Source organism: Microcebus murinus, chromosome 24 (assembly GCF_040939455.1).
Source record: "Microcebus murinus isolate Inina chromosome 24, M.murinus_Inina_mat1.0, whole genome shotgun sequence".
NCBI classification, from domain to species: domain Eukaryota; kingdom Metazoa; phylum Chordata; class Mammalia; order Primates; family Cheirogaleidae; genus Microcebus; species Microcebus murinus.
Window position 1 is genome coordinate 5623223 of NC_134127.1, and position 21023 is coordinate 5644245.

Consider the following 21023-nt stretch of genomic DNA (forward strand, 5'->3'; position numbering starts at 1 on the left):
TAGAGTTGTAGCATTGAAATAAAAAATGCAGAAGCATGCTTCACATATAATAAGCACTATTCATTTTACTCTAACTCCTCTTTAGAATTGAGAGAAAATTTTCCATAAATCACGTAAACTATACAATCTCTAAAATACACTTGCTCCTCGATGTTTGTATGCTGTTTTCCTTTATGCAGTTTGATAACAATAGCAAGGAATAGAATAGGTATTTATTTTATAGATAATGAATAATAATATAAAATTGCATAAAACAGATGAAAGTACATTATGTCGATGCACTGCCAACATATCCACCTTGGAGACAAAACAACTAAATAAAAACTTCTCCAGCATGTCATAGCATGTATGGAGATAAAGTTTGTAAAGACCAAGGGAGGCTTTTCATGCTCCAAGTCTCCATGAAATCTCAGCCTAAAAGTGCCAGAGGAAAGGAGATGTTGGAGTCTTGACCCTCAGGTTGTGGAGACAGCCATTCTGTCAGCAACTATTAAGCACCTACTGTGGACTAGGTGCCTTGCTAGGTGCTGAGGTCCAATGATGGTTTCTGTAAATATATTATGAAACCATATAATTAAGGTGGGAAATTTTTTTAAATGACAGGCAGGCATTAAAGAAAAATGAAGGATGGATCCTTATAAGTGAATGCTGAGTTTTTGTTTCATTTCGTTGTATATATTTCTACTGATTCCTATAGTAAACTCACCTAGCCAATTACTCTTCAAATAATAAGAAATGAAAGTTGGTGGGATGGTAAAGATGTCTACAATTGAATTCATCTCCAACCAGAATTTGACCTTGTCATTAGCTGCCAAAAACTATGAAATGGAAACAGAAAACCCAAAGTTCTGTTACCCTCAAGCATTTCAAAGTGAGAACAAGAGATGACATTATTCAGCTAGATTTTATTTATCAACTGAAGCCTTGATCTGATCTCATTATATTTTACATATGTACAAACATACATATGTTTATGTAGATATATGTTTACATACATATATATCTATACAAATATAGAGATTATATCTCCCATTTTATTTACCAGAACTTAACTTTCACACTTTCTGAGTAGATACTTTGCCCTTCTTGCCTCTTCTAGAGCTTTCTGATATACACAGCCATGAAGATACATGATTTAGGATGGTCTCCAGTGGAAAAGGTACAGTTCTCTAAAAACTTGCCTGGCCAAGTCCTATGTTTATGGGGTTCTTATTTAGGCTAAAAAAACAAGCATTTCCAGAAAGAGACTGCTACTGCAAAAAGATTTTGATGATCATTGTGGTTAGAGTAAGTTTATAAGGAATGGCATAGAAATACATATCACACATATGCATAATTTTTGCTTTTGAGACAGGGTATCATTCTGCCACCCAGGCTAGAGTGCAGTAGTGTTGTCATAGCTCACTGCAACTTCAAACGCCTTGTCTCAAGCAATCCTTCTGCTTCAGCCTCCCAAGTAGTTGAGACTACAGGTGTGCACCACCACACCAAGCTATTTTTTCTTTTTTTTTTTTTTTTTGTAGAGATGGGGTTTCTCTATGTTGCCCAGGCTATTCTCAAAATTCTGGCTTCAAGCGATTCTCCCTCATTGGCCTCCCAAAGTGCTGGGATTACAGGTGTGAGCTACTGTGCCCAGCCTTTATAACATGTATATATATATATATAGGTGTGGGTATATATGATAGGTGTGTGTGTGTGTATGTATACACAGTTACTCACAAATATGGGGTGAATAAACACATTGAAATCTAGATCTAGGATAGGTACTTAATAAATGCCTATGGAATGATAGAACTATTTAATAAATTAGTGTAAAAGAAGTGAAACAAAGCTACGAAGGTATTCCATGTAGTCATATAGAACTTAAGCCATCAGTGGAACTAAGGACATCTCCACAGACTTGTTCCCCAAGCTCTGCTAGCTTGCCATTATTACAGTAGTAAAGCTTTCTCAGTGGTAGGTGGGAAGCCAATAAGGAGGTCTTTGCTGCAGCGTGATGATATTTAACACAGAAAAGCATATTTTCATTTTGTGTTAGAGCTTTTGACCTGGTTTAAAATTTCAAGTACAGGAGCAAGAGTTTTTAGGTCTCATTATATATTTGGCAATTCAGGGCACAGACCCTCTATCTTTAGGGCCTGAAAACGTAGGCAGGTTGTAGAATGAGCTAAAGTCTGCCTAGGTGGCACTTGTGCTTGTATGTTGACCCCACTCTCACTAGGTACTTACTCTCAACCCAAAATAGAAACTAAAGAAAGCATTGAAAGTCAAATCAATAGGAATGGTTTTATCTTCATACGATGAACAGCTTCCAACTGGGCTGGAAAAAGAAAGAAGGACAGTTTGTAAAGATGAACATTTTAAAAGCAGTGTCTATGTTGGACCAAATAAAGGGAAGGAGGAGGCAATTTTCTATTTATTCGCCATGAATCCAGACACCTAAGTTCAGATCTCAAGGAAATTACTTTTCTCTTGGGAGCAGAGGAATGCATGAACAAAACCACTGGTCTGCCCGTGGAGCTGAAAATAACAGGAAAATTACTCACCATTTCTTCCATCGGGTTTATTGGTTCTATTTCCATTTTATCAGTGGGAACTCAGAGCCACAGAAATTGTGTGGCTCTTCTTGGTTTGCAAGACCCCCTATCCAGTTGGAATCCTTTGTCTTCTATTCCCTTCTAACGTAGAGATACTCTAGGTCAAATGGACTGATCTGAACCAAATTCAAAGAAAATGTCCCAAAGTATCTGTTAGGAATTTACAGAGCAAAGATTACCAGTTTCTCTAGGTTCTCGAACATTGCCTGCCTGGTGTGGGGCCCTACAATCCCAATTTTGCTTCAGCTGGAAATTCAATATAATTCCCAGATGACTGGCATGGAATTCAGATTAGATTGGGGTTTGTCCAAAAAAAGGTGCCCTAACTTTGTGATGTAAGAAGGGAATGCCTTCAGAGGACAGCTTCTTTGCTACACTCGAGCTCTACCATGTTCCTTTCTCGGGACTATCCAAAGTTGTTTGCAATCTGTGAGAAACCCTGAAACTATGAAAGAACTTCTGGGTCAACACCTAAGGGATCCAAAGGTGTGCAAAGCCTTCCTAAGTGGCCCAAGGCAGGAGAGGACACCTGGAGGCATGGAGCCCCAGAGACCCCAGAGTAGATGTGTAGGTGCCATCCCCAGCCCGTAGCAACACAGGTGTCAGGATGCAGGGGAAATTCTTGCATGTTGGCAGAGTTGGTCTTAGTGCTTATTAGGGGGAACTAAACACTTACCATTTTTAATGAGTTTGTGTGTGTGTGTGTGTGTGTGTGCATGCACATATGTATGTGCCTGTGTGTGTGTGTATGTGTGTGTGTGAAAGTATATTAAGTACATGAAGCATTATCCCTGAGGAAATAATTCCAAATTAGCTGAGCAACTTACTGACATTGTAGACAAAGGAGCCTGGGAATTGTACTCACTCATTAGAGTTGATGAAATAGATTATAAGAGACCCAATGCTTAGGACAAAGACAAGGATCACCTAAAAGCAAAAAAAAAAAAAACAAAAAACAGGGACAAATGTACAAATCCATTTTATGACATGGAACAAATAAACCAATAAAATAGTGTTTTCTGTTTTTACCTTGCCTATGTATGAGTAGCCATTTATTCACACAATGATGTATTAGCCTTTATTCATTCATTCAAGAAAACTTGATTTGACCTTTACTGAGTATTCAGTAAATGAACATGCATCTGTTTTATTTACCTAATTTTAACTCTTATACCCACCAGACTAAGAAGTTTGATCTTCTTGCTGATTCTAGACCTTTATGATCTCAGTATGTCCTGTCATTTATTCATTCACTCACGAGTCAAACATTTATTAAGTGCTTAATAGGTGTTACGTGATTTATTACATGCTAGAAAACGAGGGGTAATGGAAATGGACCCTGGACTTTGATTGCCCGAGATATTGTAGAAGAAACGGTCCTGAACATGACTGCCCTTAAGAACAATCTGAATTTTGACAGCAGGGAAAGTGCTACAAGTGAGAAGAAAATGAGTGCTTTCAAGAGGCCAACGCATCTGGTCTGTAAAACAGGAGGAACTTGTGGAATGTTATTAGAAAACTGTTCATTCAAAGATCCTGTTGCGTGTGGATGAAATCTTTGAAGACCGCATGACTTTTTAGGTCAACTTTGGGTAATTTAACATTCCTCCAGTTGCTTCCAGTTTTCAAGCCATCTGGTCTCTTAATATGTCCTGCCCATTGCAGTTCCAGTGATAAAACTCTGAATTTTATGTACAATTAAATCTTCACTCTCTTCCGGCTCAGATGTTGCTTGGGTAAGGCCGTTTGTATTGAGAAAGGTATCAGTTTCTTCTATATTAACCCTTTGTGCATTTTTATTCCTAGTTCCCCACTGACTAGGCTGCCTCTAGCATCTTCAGGATTGTCGGTAGGTATGGGGGAGTGAACATAAAGGGGAGGTCGGAGCAGGAACTGTCCCTCTTGACTGGCCTTAGACCCTGGCGCTCTCAGAGTATGGAAGGTGTTTAATGTCTACTTTCATGGGTGAGTCTTATTGCTTTTTAGAGATCTCAATTGAATTAATTCACTGTCAAATTAAGCAGGTATTTCTTTAGTTCTTATCATGACCCAAGTACTGTACTGTTCATCAGTGAACAATGTATACAAAGATCCCTGCTTTCATGGAGCTCATAGTCTAGACAATAAATAAAGATAATTAATAGTAAATCATATGGTATGTTAGAAACTAAATACTAGGACAATAAAGTGGAGTAAAGCAAAGGGGATCAGAAATGCAAGGGGAAGGGGAAGAGATGTACAGTCTTCAGGATGTTTAACTGCTAAATGTCTCATCTGTGGGTCCCTTGGTCTAGGACTCAGGCGTCCTCAAACTATGGCCTGTGGGCCACATGCGGGCCGCCGAGGACATTTATCCGGCCTGCAGGGTGTTTCTGCTGTCGCTGCCTGTCCTGCTTAGCAGCCGACTCGTCCCAGGCCCACAGTGCACATGTGTGGAATGTTTGCCACACTCCACACTCTCCAATGGTCCTCCAACGGTCTGAGGGACAGTGAACTGGCCCCCTGTTTAAAAAGTTTGAGGACCCCTGGTAGGTGGAGCCTGGGCTCTCCCTGGGTGCTTATAGCGCTTCTATCAATACTCCTCACAATCCTATTTTCCACTGGAGCCCTGACCTCTGCAGAAGCTTCAGCTGGTTGAAGAAGGCTCTTCCAGGTGACCCACATCTGGCCTGGAGAACCTTTTAAGCATTTTTTGCCCCTCCCAATCACTGGAAGGGCAGACTAAATCCAGGGTGGCCGTTCATCTGCTGCAGAGCAGCTAGCCCAACAGACTCCTGTAACAAACGAACCTGAAATCTGAGCTCTGTGCTCCCAAAATTCCAAGGGATGCAAATTCGGATTTCTGAACCGCCTCTCTTCAGCCCCTTTCCTTAGGCCTGAGATGAGAGGAACGTACTACCACCTCTGTGGTGGCAGAGCTTATGCCCAAACTGCTCTTCCATTTCCAATTTGCCCAAATTTACAAGTAATTGAGTAAGCGGCTAACGGCTTCCACTGATTTTCTTCCAACTGACTTGTAAGAGGCAGTCCGGGGTCCCGCTCTTACTGTAAGTTCCATTTCAACATCTAGGTTAAGTGCTGATGGAGATAGTACTAAGTTTGAAGGTCTCGTGCAGATATTCAGTTAGAAATGTGGTCTGAAGCTCAGGAAAGACGTTGGGAGTGAATATACATATATGCACATTATATATGTAATAGCAGCATGTTAATAATTCTTAATAGTTTCCATGAAGTCTTTTTTTCTTTTCTTTACATTCCATTATGCGTATTTTTTTTTTCCCTTATACTAAATCCCACAAGAGATTCAAGTGTGAATCGTATTGACCGACTTCTGGGATGATGTTGGCATGAATGCCATACGTTTACAGCCCCCAACCGTGGAAAAATGAACATAAATAAATAAATAAAGACAATTTTAGTTTTACTGAAACTAAGAATAATCCCAACGACATACCACAAGCCCAAGGAATATTATCCACAAATACTATGCAACCGGCAGCAAAATACACTAAACCCAAAGAAGGCACCAGGAGCTAACAGCATGTGGACGCTATTTAGGGAATGAATGTCTCAGGAAGAGACAAGAGGGATTCTGAGAGGACGTGGAAGTTATCTTGGCTTGGAGGAGCAAAATCAGGAAGAGCTGGTGTGGGTGGGAGACGGGGCCGCCAGCCAGGGCAACCTGGAGGAGAAACCTGGGGCCCAGCAGTCACAGGGGACGGACATCTTGGCTAGTGGCAACACTTTTTTTTTTCTCAGAAACATCTTGGAAAACAGTCAGAGAACAAGAAACTGAAGGATCTGAGAACTTACAGAGTCTTGTTGTGCAGTTGCTGGTCTCGGCATTCCCAGGTGTTTATCTTTACGGGGAAACACAGTAACCTGCAGCTTTGATTTTCCCAGTGGGACTTTCAAAACCCTGTTGAGTAAGCTGGTAGCTGTGGGTGTCTTTAGAACGCGATAACTGATGCAGTTAACAACAGACACCCTGAATACTCCAAATGTCCATTTATGACTATTGGCAGATGACAGAAAAGTGCCCTTTATAGGAAAAGTGCAAGGAAACAGAAGGACCAGGCAGAGAAAATCCGTGAAATGACCTACTATGAAAGAGTTAACGCACAATATGTGATTACACATTTTTAAAATTACAATTACAGTTCCTGGTGAGAACTGGACATTGCACTGATAAAATAAATGCAGCCGACAATCAGAAAGCAAGAGAGGGTTCTTGGGGCTGGAGGGAATGTGATTGATTAAATTAGAATCTCAATAGAGGTCCTGAATAGCAGGATGGATGTTGATGAAAGTGAAATAGAATAAAGGAATTCTTAGAGACCACTAAGCAAACAACAGAGATAAAAATTATGATACAAGAGGGCATGGAGGTTAAATGCAAGAGATACAACTATAATGTGCAGTGAAGAATGACAAAACAGACATTTTTACAAAAAATAAAAAAAATTATTAGCTAAAGAAAATAGCAAGAAATACTTTCCTGGACTTAAAACTGACCTGAGTCTAGATTGGAAAGGTTCAACAAGAGCCACCAGATGGGAAACGTTGAGAGAGGACACACATACAGGTACATGATGGTGAAATTTCAGAAATTGAAAAGATATTTTATATTCTTCTACATTGGAAAATATGTTATAATAGGTTATTTACAAGCTGAAGAGACTAAGACTGACTTCGTAACTCTCATTTCTGATCTGTATCAATTAGGATCCAGCAGGGAAGGTAGAAATCACATCAGCCATTTTACGAGAGAATTTAATTTTAAGAATCTAAGGGGTGGGTATATTCACACCTAATGGGTGCAGTGTGCACTGTCTGGGGGATGGGCATGCTTGTAGCTCTGACTAGGCAGTGCAAAGGCAATTTATGTAACCTAAATGTTTGTACCCCTGTAGTATTCTGACATTTTTTTTAAAAAAAGTACTTTCCTGCAACAATAATTCTTCCCTTTCATAACAGGTAGATCTTCTTCTGTGATCAACATCTTTCTGTGATCAATTTAACTTATATTTTTTAAATAAAGTCCATGTTGATGGCAAAAAGAAAAGAATCTAGTACGTAGGATTGGAGGCTCAAAAAGGCAAGAAAGGAGTATGGGGAGTAACACAGTTAAAAACTGCAAGCTTTTGAGGGATCAACAAAAAAAGGTTGAAGTGACCCAAATTTAGTGGTTTAAAAGAGGTAACTTTTGCAGTTGTGATTCCAAGATAGGAGGAGGGTCCCGGCACGGCTGGTAATGGTACCTCTGAGGAGATGCTGAACCCTGGTTCTGGCAGTGTTGGGAAAAAAATGGAAACAGGAACCAAGGACTGCAACTGACTACAAATTCACTGAGTCGGCGAGGCTGTAAAGAGCAGATATAAAACACGGAAGGAACAGTTCCCTCCCTTCTTCTGGGCTTCCTGTCTCCTGGTGGACCCCTGGCAGAGCCTAACTATGAGCACCATGAGCGAGCTGACCAGAGTGGTATATTTGCAAAGGAAAGAATCTGAATTTGGAACTACTAGATGATAGCTTACTTCCTAACACGTAGCCTTAAGTGGTAAAAGACATTGGAACAGCTTTTACAAAGATTTTTGTTTTAATGATTGTAAGTCAAGAATTCTAAACTCTAGATACTACTCAGCTACAAAAAAGTAATGGTGATCTAGCACCTCCTATATTATCCTGGATAGAGCTTGAGCCCATTCTTCGAAGTGAGGTATCAGAAGGATGGGAAAACATGCACCACGTGTACTCGCCACCAAATTGGCACTAACTGATCGACACTAAGGTGCTCACATGGTAGTAATACTCACTGGGTGTTGGTCAGGTGGGCAGGTGGGGGTATAAACCCACAACTAATGGAAGCAGAGTGTACTATATGGGGGAAGGGCATGCTTGTAGCCCTGGCTTGGGTGAGGCAAACGCATCATATGTAACCAAAACGTTTGTACCCTCATAGTATCCTGAGTTAAAAAATAAATAAATAAAAACTGGTCATCTAAATATGCTGGGATATATTTATATTAATACTAATTTTTAAAATTATTTTGAAAATTAAAGCAATGTCCTAGTCCTCAAAAAAAAAAAGGAATTGTAAACTCAAACAAATTGTCATTTATTTGTAAGAGCAAAGAAAAAACATTTTTGGACATTCAAAGATACTACTCATACTCTTTTTACAAATGAATATGGGAAGTACCAAAGAAACAAGAAAAAATTCTGAAAGATGAAGTATGTTATATTAGAAAATGTGCATAGGAAACTTACAATATTGAGGGTTAATATAATTTTTAAGGTTAAAGCAAATATTAAGGAGAAAGCTTACCAAACGTATAATGCTGCCTTCCCCCTCCCTCCCCCCACACAATACCAATCTGGAACCGAATGTTCAAATTAATTCAACAATTTCAGGAAGGAAGGAGGGATGGCGTGGAAGAAAATAGTGTGAAAGATCTCACGCAAAAGGAAAATACATAAAACATGCAGAGATACACACAGAAATATAAGGTAGAGAGTGTGTTTTGCATTTGATTCACATAATGCAATGCCTATAATATGCTGTTAAAAGTAGAATTATCCACATTAAAGGGTACAAAAACATAAAGTAGCAAAAAATAAATTTTAAATGTAAATAGATATCCAATGGTCAGTGCTTACAGCGCCCTGAGTGCTTTACATGCATTATGATATAATTCTCGCTACAACACTCTAATTGGGGTTGTTATAATCTCCTTTGTATTCATAGTATGTGAATGAAATCCAATTTAGAAAAATTAACTTGCTCAAGCTTACATAAATACGAAGTAGAGGAGCCAAAGTTTTAACCCAGACCTCTCAAAATGCACAATCATCATGTAATTCTGCTTCTCCAGGGAGGTAAGAAACTCAGAGCTCCTGGCTGGATGTCCAATGCCTGTTCTCCCTTCGAACACTCACAGACCTCCCATTTGTTCGTTTAAGAAACTGATACCTAGACATTCTACTTCCAGCAAACTCAACCTCTAAATATTATAAAGACCAGTAAAACAGATCACCATAAAGGAAGAAGATTAAATTCTTCCAGTATATTAAGAAATAAATGTATTCTTAAATCAATACAAGAACAACATTCCAGCTCCATGACATTTACATACTTAAGAGAGACATACTTAAGAGTAAATAAGACAGAAAGGTTGAAAGAGAGGTGGGCAAAGACATCCCAATCAAGTATGAATAAAATGGAAAACGGGAGAGTCAATATGACACACTAATATTGTATTCTAAAATATTCCAGCAAAAACAGTAGTACTAAATGTGAAAGAATGGATATGTCATATTGGTAAAAAGTACTCTCAGCCAAGAAACTATAATAGGCAACTTTGTGCACCAATTGATATTATATAGGAGTATGTCATTCCAAGTCTGTTGGAAATGCAAAAAAAATCAATAAAACTAAAAAAAATATAAATTAAGCTTTTTGATATGTTGCTTTCAATCAGTCAGCAAATAATTAGGGCTATAGAAAACACATACAACATAATTAGCATTGCTCATATATAAAACAGATAAGGCATAATTTTTCAAAAGCCCATTAAGTAGTAGTAAAAATTGATCATACATTAGGCAATGAAGAATTTCTCCATAAATTCCATAAGGTAGAAATCATAAAAGCTGAGACATTCTTGGACCATAAATGTCCATCAAAGCAGAAAGGACAGCCACTCTATTGCCAAGCTCTCCCCACAAAGGAAAATGATAGCATACAACATTCTAAATACATCATGAATCGAATAAGAAATCAAAGTTTAAAATTCAAATAACTTAAAAGATCGAGTAGGCATTAATAAAAATAAGAGCGATACTTGTCAAAGTTTGCGAGATATAGTCAAAGAAAAGCTCTAAGGAAACATTTTTATAAATTAAATTCAACTCCAGAAACTGGAAAAATTAGGCAGGGTGATTTTCTAACTGACTGGACATAGCATGAACCCGAGCCCAGGAAGACGGCTCATCACAGCTGCCCCAGCGATGAAAAGGAGCTCTGTGCCCAAAGATCCAGTGGTCCAGGACATTCACCCGCTTGATGACAGACAGAAGGAGGAAACAAAGAGCTGGCCAGACCCCCAGACTAGGGGAACTGAGGAGAGAAGTTTGAAAAGTGCCACGCTGCTTGCACAGAGTGACGGGCAACCATCAAACGCAGCCCTTACGGGACCTGAGAAACCAGGCCCCGAGAAACCTCCCACGGCTGCCAGCCTCCAGGATGGGGACCATTGCCACCGGGTCCCCGTGTCCCTCTTCGATCAGCCCCTTGCTGGCCTTGAAGTGGTTGATTACCACGTGCCTGGAGAAGGGGTCCGTGGGCATGCCGATGCGGGAGGAGCTGTCACCCCAGTCTGCAGGATCAAGGACAGGGTCTGTCATCAAGAGAAAGCACCAAGTGCAGGAGACGGCCAAGGCCAACCGCGCTCTGGTCCCCAGCCACCGCAGATGGTAGAGGGTGGGGAGGGGCGCCAGCTACAGGACACAGTTTGAGCCACTGCCATGCCAAAAAAATCCCTTTGTAAGGGGAGGTCTCACAAGAAAGACTGAGTGACAGGCCTATTGCTTATTAATTCCTTATCTCTTGGAGTCTGGAACTTGCTCTCTCTGCTGCAATTCCTTACAAAGAGGAAAATATGTCGATTTTGGGGTTTCCCCCAAGAAACTCCTGGCCCACCCAGCCTTCTCTTCCCTCAGCTGGGGGTGGACTTTGGACGGTATGAAAGGAAGCAGCTTTCATATTGACTCCAAACCTCTTGGGGGTTGATCCCTGCCCATGACTTGCTCCTTCTCGTTTGCTCCGCAACCTCTTCTCGTGGAATCAGTCTCCGGTAAGTTCCCGGCACTTCTTCCTTGGAAGTACACCCAATCTATGACTGTTAGTTAGTTTTTTTTTTTTTTTTTTTTCTTTTTCATCTAAAACTTTCCCTTGAGACAATCTGGCAGCTGGTAACTCTGATCAGTCAGCTTCGAAATAGGTTTTTATTTAGTCAATTTCCCGGCATCATTTTTCAAACAATCTTTCTCATTTCCAAATGGATTGTGATGCTTTATTTGTTCATTTTAGTTGTTCTCTGTACAAAGGCTGATGACAGTTGTTGCTAAGGCCTTACTTATCTACAGAGAGGATTACACATGCACAGACAAGATTTACATTTCCATTTACAGAAAGGATTTAAGACAGAATATAAAGACATAAAATGCTAGATTGCCTGAAAAAATAGAAGTCAGAGAAGACAGAAAAGTAGAATGTGAATATATAATGGTGCCTAGAATGAGACTAAAAATAGACACACTTGATAAAAATAAGCTATAATTTTTGTTTTAAAATTTCTAGCCACAAAGCAACAGAGAAACACAGTCAGTTATACAATTAACGTCCCCCCAAAACCCAAAGTGAAGCAGAATAATTACTGAGAAATAGGTCCACATTTGAAACTAAATTCAAAAGAAAATTTCTTGCACAGGTAGTTGGTATAAAAACATACCAGTGATAACACTAAAATACCAAACCCATAGATGCTACAGAGATGATCAATACCTTGTCATGTTCTAATCTAGAAGTGTCTCTAGAAAACATTTTGTTTGGAAGAGAATTTTTCTTTCCATTTGACTGTTGGACTTCTCTTCCTCTTATTTTCCCTCATTTTTTTTTCCTCTTTCTTATTTTCCACTTTTTTTTTTTTTCCATCTTCCATCTTCTTCGTTTTCTTCTTCTTCTTACACTGGTTGGTTGTCCAGGCATTCTCCCCCAAAGCACTAAAGATATCAATCTGTATATTTTTAAGAATTTTCCATTTTGGGAAATTTTAATATAGATTCCAAGCTTTCAGTGAAAAGAAAATTTAATGCTTTCTTTTATTTCCTGTGTCCTAGAACCGTTTAATTAGCCTGAAAGACATCCACTCCCTGAGAGATTCATAAACTGAACCTTCAAATCATCAAGGTCTCCCATAGGAGGAAGATGATAATGATTATAGGTCTTTGAAAACTTTATTTTTTTCCAGATGTTTGTTCTCCATTCCTTTTTGTTACAGATAGTTTTGATAATTTATATTACCTTAAGGGATCACCAAGTTTTCAAATTTCATTGCGTATATATCTTTCGATTTCTTTTCTATCTGTACTCATGTTCTCATTTGAATGTCTTATTTAATACATTTATACTTTTTCCTTTATCTGCTTGTTTAGGTTAGCTGATGATTTCTTTGGCTCACTGTTTGTTCAAAATAATCAGCTGTACTATAATTCATTAATCTCTGACTTCATCTTTTAAAGTGTATTCTGCTTAGATTTAATCTGTTTTCTTTTTAACTTTTTGAGCTTGACGCTTAATTCGTTTATTTTAATTATTTTTTATTTATGTAAATGACTTTATAATGTTTTGCACATCTTAAGGTGATAGTTTTGGTGCAGTGATATGCATGATGTTACATCTTGGTTGTGGTTTGTTATATTTATCATTTCAAAGGTTATGTGTTGAATTGTGTACCCCCCACCCCCAAAATATGTTGAAGACCTAATCCCCAGTACCTCAAAATGTGACCTTGTTTGATAAAAAGTTCTTTGTAGATGTGTTCAATTTAAGATGGGGTCATGAGGGTGGGATCTAATCCAGTGTAACTGGTAACCTTATGCAAGGGGGAAATTTGGACACAAAGACAGGTGTGCACGCAGGTGTGAACAGCAAGGCAGACCCTGGGGTGACACAACCATCAGCCAAGGAACACAGGTTGCCAGCAAACCGCTGCTAACAGAGAGGCGTGGGTCAGACTCTCCCGCCCAGACCCCAAAGGACACAATCCTGCCAAAGTCTTGACCGTGGGCTCCTAGCCTCCAGAACAGTGAGGCAACACGTTTCTGTTGTTTAAGCCACTCCTACCGGTGGCATTTTGGCATGGCAGTCCTAGAAAACTAGTACAGCTTACTGGGCTTCATTTCATGCTTTTTTTTTGCCCTGAATTCAAACTAAAGTGATATTAAAACGGTGCTCCCAATTTCTATTGGCATTTGTTTGGTATACTTTTGACAATTCCCTTATTTTTAGCCTTTAGTGCCTCTTCAATTTAAAAACATAAGCAGACCCTGTCGATGCACGCTTTTAGACCTCAGTGGCTTCCCTTGGCGTCGAGTAGAGCGATTCCACTTGAGCTGTCTAGAGCGCTCTTATAAATCACAAGACACTGTGCCTCTCTCCAGTCTCTTCTCAGCCATCACTCCACCCTGGCCTCCTTGGCCACTAGCACTTGGGCCTCCTTCCAGTACTCGTGGTGATCTGAGTTCTTTACCTCTATGAGTCTGTTCTTTCTATGTGAAACCCCGTTCCATCCATTCTACAATTGCTTTGTTCTTCTTGTTCTTCATGTCTCAAGCTCAAATGTTACCTCTGCAGAGATTTCTTCTACGATCACCGTGACTGAAGTGATCTAGCTCCGTAACCAACCCGCACAAACATGTCACTTGTACTTTCCTCATAGCATCGATCAGCATCTGAACTGACAAAATGCCTTCTTATGGTTCCTTCCTTCCTTCCCATGTAATTCCTTCACTTGTTTCAGCAAATATGCCAATTATACACAGGCAGACACTCTAGGCATAGTGAAAAATGCATGTATGGAACTTAAATTCTAGCAGAGGTGGAGATTTTATATATATATATATATATATATATATATATATTTGTTGAAACAAGTGAAGGAATTACAAAGGAAGGGAGGAAGCATAAGAAGGCATTTTGTTCTCTTCTCACTCTTACATAAATGCTGACTTGGAATCCCTAAGAATGTCGGTTATGCCCTTCAGTGCTAGAGTGTTTATTCTTATCTAACCTTAACTCTGGGTCTCCTGGTGTTCCGACCAGATAATCGTCGTCTAATACAGGCTAAAAGAATACAATTTTCCATCGTTAAAGAAGTAATTTTTATTGGTATACAACCAATGATCATTCTTTCCTCACCCATTCCTGATATGCAGTGCTCATATGGTGGGTCTTGTAAGCTCCCTTCTGCCTCACCCCAGTGACCTTTAACAAGTTATTCCCAACGTTATCCCCACACAGGCAAACATGATCTGAACGTGTGAAGAAACCCTAGCAAAAAAAAAAAAGGTCCCTGATACAGTCAGAGAGAATCACAAAATCCTCCAGCAACAGGTCAGACCCGCAGGGATTTCAGGAAAAGAGACCGAAAGCTTTAGTAGGCAGAAAAAGGAGAGGTGCATTTCCGGATGAGTCAACATTCCCTAGAGCTCTTATGAAAGCAGTTTTACTGATACACTTCCAAGCAAGCCTTAGCAATTTATTACATCTGAATTAAACAACAGTAACTGGAAAAGAGCCCTGTTTCTGCTAATTATAAAAAGCGGAGGATAATCTCTAGTGCACATGGACCCACTTCCACTGTAACACCACCTGGTGGCAGCATACCCCAAATCACAGATTCCCAGTTTTTATCTCCCAGATCGAACTATACACTACAGGGATGGTAATCAGTGCAATATTTATTTGCGGGGCATATGCTACAGCCAGACAATGGGACACAAACATTTCCATGACATAGTTTGTTCTTGCAAGATCCCACGGTGCCCTGCAGGAGACAAGAATGTGTGCAGATACTTTTAATAACAATGTTCAATGGGCATGACAGAAGCCAGAGGAGGGGACCCGAGCCTAATAGGGAGGGAAGAGGAGACGGTGCCTGAACTGAGCTTTAATACACCTGAGTTACGACATGAAAATAGGGAGTGAGGTGATCAATATCACAGAGGGGCAATAAGGGCAGGCTTGTATAATGAAGAGAAAAGATCTACCAGAAACAAAGGAGGGGAAAGTAACCACACATTTCAGGTCAGGTTAGTTTACTAAACATCAATTCAAAAAAATAACTATGTGCTAGACATCTATCTGGACGGTCAGAGGAAATGAACGAAAGGCATACAACCTTTGTCTAAAAAAAAAAAAGCTTTCCTTTTAGTGGAAAGCCGACAATAAATCTAAAATATAATGCCAAGAATAATTATATTTACTCTAGAGGAAAAGCAGAAAAATAAAGAGTAGTAGGCAAAAGGAGGTGGTGATTGGGAAGTGTGTGAGATTTTAAATAGGACCACCAGGGAACACCAGATGCTTGCCAGGGTGATAAAATTATGTATACTGACTATAATCTCACTCATGGCTAGAGTTCATTCGCAGCTCACAAGGAAAATGTACTTACCAACACTTGCCCCACAAAGGTCTGTGCTGAAAGCAACATTTCTATCCGTTCATGAAATACTCCCCGGAAGAGGAAGCTTCTTAAGAAAGGTTTATCATGGCCTCTATCTGCTGAGAATAGTTCCTACAAGCAAGAGAAAGAAATTGACAGGGTCAGCTGGATCTCAGAGAAAGTAATCTCTTGTATTTATGTCAATAGAGCCTCTGGTTGTGACACCAGCCAGAGATCACTCTACCTTGTCCAACCCAGGGAACCCTGAAGTTGCTTATTCAATATTTCAGAAGATGAATTTGACTGCATTTGCATTTGCATGGTCCTGGTTTCTGCACATTCTGAATTCTGTGGGCTTCACCCATGCCTTTCTCACCATTCAAACAAACATCGTCATATGAATCAGGACTGGAAACAGCGTGGTTCTTCCTGCTCTGGGATTAAGTGTTTTAAAATTTTCCATCAAGATACACGGACAAAGAAAAAAAAAGGATCACAGATTTATTTTTAGGTGATGATGTAAGCATCTGCTTTTTTTTGTTTGTTTTTTTGAGACAGAGTCTCACTTTGTTGTTGCCCAGGCTAGAGTGAGTGCCGTGGCGTCAGCCTCACTCACAGCAACCTCAAACTCCTGGGCTCGAGTGATCCTCCTGCCTCAGCCTCCCGAGTAGCTGGAACTACAGGCATGCGCCACCATGCCCGGCTAATTTTTTTTCTATATGTATTAGTTGGCCAATTAATTTCTTTCTATTTATAGTAGAGGTGGGGTCTCTGCTCAGGCTGGTTTCGAACTCTTGACCTAGAGCAATTCGCCCAGAGGAAGAAAAGTTTCAACAATTTCATTTTGTTGTTAGTTCTTTATCTGATATTCTCCTGAAATTGTAATCCTTCCTTACATTTATAGAATGCTTTTATTTATTACATTTTAATTTCATAGTAATCGTATGCGGTAGATAGAGCAGGTATGATTAAATCAATTTTATATTGATATGGCTGGATCAATTTTATACTGACATGGAAACCAAGGTATAGAGAAATTAAATGACTTGCCCAGTATCAGGCAATGAGGAAAGGCTAGAGTTGGCACTATCACCCCTCGTTTGTTGACATAGTCTAGAGAACTATCTCCTACAAAGACACTAACCAGGACAGGCCACACCAAGCTGACTGAGTCCTTCTGACTTTCAGGAAAGCTTGTTTGATGTGGAACCAGGGCTTCAAAATTGCTTAAATTTTTCTACTCATATTTTTTTGGATTGGTGGATGTAATTCTTATTAAAAGACTTTTGGATACAGTTCATATTCTGATCAATAATTTGCCCTCTAATATGCATGGTTCATCATATATGTTTCTTAGATGTTGTCTGAAGATTGATTTTTTTTTAAAAAAATACAGTATGATGTTAATATGGGACACTCATTTGAATCCCATTATAAAATCAGAAGTGGCTTCTGTGGAAAAACAAATTGCCCATAAGATATAATAAAATCATACTTAAGGATGTAGTGAATCTTCCAAAATGCACATTTAAGGAAAAGTTGTAACTCTCCAAATAATTTTTAAAAGAACTCTTCCCAGTACCTAGATTTGTGACATCTTTTACATTTTTGACCACCTTTCCAAAAGCTTAGAGCAGAGCAGAGTATTCTCAATTTAATATAACAAATCAGTGAGAAGTAACTCAACTTTGACCAAACTTTCTTCTCAAGTTTCAAACTGCGGAACAGTTTAGCATTCTGGTTTCTCAGACCTCACTTTTTAACCTTTGAACATATGCTTAATATTTGAAGTGCGTATGGATTGAAGTACAGATATGAATTACACCCAAAGAAATAAAGTATAGAGCAAGTATGATGTGAAAAATGTGCTTTCAGAGTTTTGTAACCACACAAAAATTAAGATAATGGAGAAGAAAGAAACATTTCCTGAAGCAGGAGACTATAAAATTTTAAAAATTCTACAAATTCAGTTGTATGTTTAAAAAAAAAATTAAAATGTAGAAACCAAGAGGCCGATTAACCATACCTATGTACCCATAAATTAGTGTCCTGAAATTCTTTCTACAGTTTTTATGCCTCTGATTACACTCTTTAATGCAGAAATAATTATTAATAGCGTGAAGTCATTTAGTAACAAAATCTATGAGCTTCAATATTAGATAATTTTCAAATATAGAAACCTGATTTTCATATTTCCAATAACCTTAAAATTTTACCAAGTTATAAATTAGGCTGTTTTGTGTCATTATTAGCAATAAGAGAAATATTTTAAGCACATTTTCAATATTAATTATGGTGCACAGGTAAAATGTGTTCTACTATGGAAATTACTTTAATCAGAGAAAAAGAAAGTTTGGGAGACAAAAAAAGGAAAGAAACCACATAGGCCATAATAAAATGCTTTGCCCTTGACCTCAGGTACTAGAACAGTCGTTATGTAGCATACAAGAGCTTTATTTTAAGCTCCTAAGCAATGTCTTATCTGGGTAACATATCATTTTTTCTCATCATCATTATTTGCCACTGTCATTCAACAACACCCAACACTTGCGAAGCTTATTTAGGTATAAGAAGTGTCCTAGCATTTGTGGCTGGCTGGCACCTGCGAGTGTGCATGGGCTTCTGCAGGTATGTGCGTTTGGCACGTGCTGTATTTTGCTCCCCTAGTGTACAAAAGCAGCGTATACAGGTCAGCACACATGCATCACACACGAAGCATCTTTGCAAGTGAGACTGACACGTTGATGTCTTGTTCCTTTTTGCCTCCTTTCTTGTACCTAGCACAATTGTCTTTTTTAAAATTCAAAATAGAGGCCCAGCCATAATGTTTATGGGCGTCTTTTCAGAACAGCCACCTCGGCGTTCAGAGCTAACATTCATCATCCATCCATACAAGACGTTGGTTCTCACGGTGGTGGGAGAGCAAGGACGCCCATCCCTGTCCCTGCAAGCGTTTGAATGGTGGCCTGGGGTTCCTGCTTACCCCCCTTTCTAAGGCTCCAGACCAGAGCCACTGGCTCTGTTGGCCCCCCCAAATCCAGCGAAGCCTACATTATTCGCTAAGCACAAACATAGGCCAGACCCGCCTCTGATTTTCATACGGTGGGAGACCAGAAAAGGACACTGACCAAGAAGACTCCTGTTCTGTTGAGACTTTGCCATCTTTTTATAATTCTACAGACGAGCCTGGAAACAAATAAGATGATCAGTCCACTGAAGAAGGTCACAAAGGAGGAAAGAATAAATGCCAATTGGATCTCAGCTGTGCAGGATATTTTCCCCAAGTCTTCCCTCTCTTCTTCTAGTGGCAGAGTCCGAAACATGCTCGAAACCTCAGGAGACGGAATCGTTGGCCTATTCTGTGATGTCATCATGGTCACATGGCAACAATTCCAGGACTCAAGAGTTCATCGTGTTCCAGGACCCTGACTCTGGCGGCAACAACCAGTCCAGGAAGGAGGGTCTGCTGACCACTGCGGTGCTGGCTCAGAAGTCGCCAATGAGTGGAGAGCAGCGGGACGCGCCTAAAGCCCACAGCACTGGTAGTCAGAAAAAATTCTAGGTCCGATGGGCACTGACTTTCTCATCTTCTCAGCTATGATCGGCTGGCTGCCTATTTGGTTTGTTCGGTCAAACAATTCCAAAGTGACTCTTTTGAGTGAAATGGCCTCCACCTGTCTGCGTGTGAATGAGTTGGCTCTTTATCTGAGAGGATGGCAAATTCTCAGGCATCAGAACCGAAGAGAGAAGCACTTTGATATTTTCATTTATCCTTTAGACAAAGTAGCATATATATATATATATATATATATGATGAATAAGTCTAACGTACAACATGAAGATTATAGTTAATAGTATTGTTTTGTATTTGGGATTTCTGCCGAAAGAGTAGATGTTTGGTGCTCTTGCCATGCACACAACAAAAGGGAAGCTATGTGAAATGATGGATGTGTTGATTTGCTTGGCAACGGTAACCATTTCACTACGTGTGGTTACATGGAAACTGCGTTCTCACTCATAGGTGGCAGATGAAAAAGTCAGATCTCATGAAGATGGACAATAGATTGGTGGATACCAGAGGCCAGGAAGGGGAGGCAGGAAGGGAATAAAGAGAGGCTGATTAATGGGTACAAATACTTGGTTCAAGAGAAGAAATGATACCTAGTGTTCCACAGATCAGGAGGGTGACTATAGTTCACAATGATCTATTGTATATTTGTTTCTTTTTTTTTTTTTGAGACAAGAGTCTCGCTTTGTTGCCCAGGCTAGAGTGAGTGCCGTGGCGTCAGCCTAGCTCACAGCAACCTCCAACTCCTGGGCTCAAGCAATCCTGCTGCCTCAGCCTCCCGAGTAGCTGGGACTACAGGCACGAGCCACCACACCCGGCTAATTTTTTGTTTCATTTTTAGTTGACTGTCTAATTTTTTTCTATTTTTAGTAGAGACAGGGTCTTGCTCTTGCTCAGGCTGGTCTCGGACTCCTGACCTGGAGCAATCTGCCCCACTTCAGTCTCCCAGAGTGCTAGGATTACAGGCATGATCCTAGCCACTGTGCCCAGCCCTCCAAAATATTGTAGCTAGAAGAGAATAATTTGAATGTTCCTAGCATAAAGAAAAGACAAATCTATAAAGTGATGAATATCCCAATTACGTTGATCTGATCTGTATACATTACATGAATGTATTAAATTGTCACATGTACCCCAAAATATGTATGAATAGATCTATTATGTAGCAATTGAAAATATTGTTGTAGTCCTTAAATAGCCACAATAAAAAACCAAGATTGACTTGAAACAGGAAGAAAAAAAAGATTTTTGTTTATCCTTCAAATAAGAAATGCAGGTATCATAGAAGGCAATTTTACGTGTGATCATCGGTCGGTTGTTATTTGAGCCCACAAATCTAGTCCCCTTATTGCTTCTCGGTGGGAACTTCCCCTTTCTGGCTTTTATCACTGCCCTGCCAGCAAACCTTTAGGTCCAGCAGAAGTAAAGTTCAGAATGAGAGAAGGTCCTTTTATTTTCCCTGATGTTTCCAAAGGCGTAAGAAATGTCATGCGTTCCAGCGTGCTCTGGGGGCAGGAGAAACGTCAGAGCCTGACGGAAGGCCTAGCTCACCCCAGTTATTGCAAAGATGACCCGACACGAGGGGTGAGTCCCAGGAGAAATCGTGCTTTTCCTGGGAACCCACTGGACACT

General features: G+C 39.8%; 1 protein-coding gene across 1 annotated transcript in view; it reads right to left on the bottom strand.

Moving 5' to 3' along the window:
- Positions 1 to 19146, bottom strand: part of KCNU1 (potassium calcium-activated channel subfamily U member 1) — a 126667-nt gene extending 107521 nt beyond the window's left edge. The window contains 5 exon segments of the mRNA XM_075997122.1: positions 707 to 818; positions 2230 to 2320; positions 3463 to 3524; positions 15833 to 15955; positions 18952 to 19146. Of these exon segments, the coding sequence (XP_075853237.1) occupies positions 707 to 818; positions 2230 to 2320; positions 3463 to 3524; positions 15833 to 15955; positions 18952 to 19146 (583 nt within the window).
- Positions 19147 to 21023: the final 1877 nt, after the last annotated feature.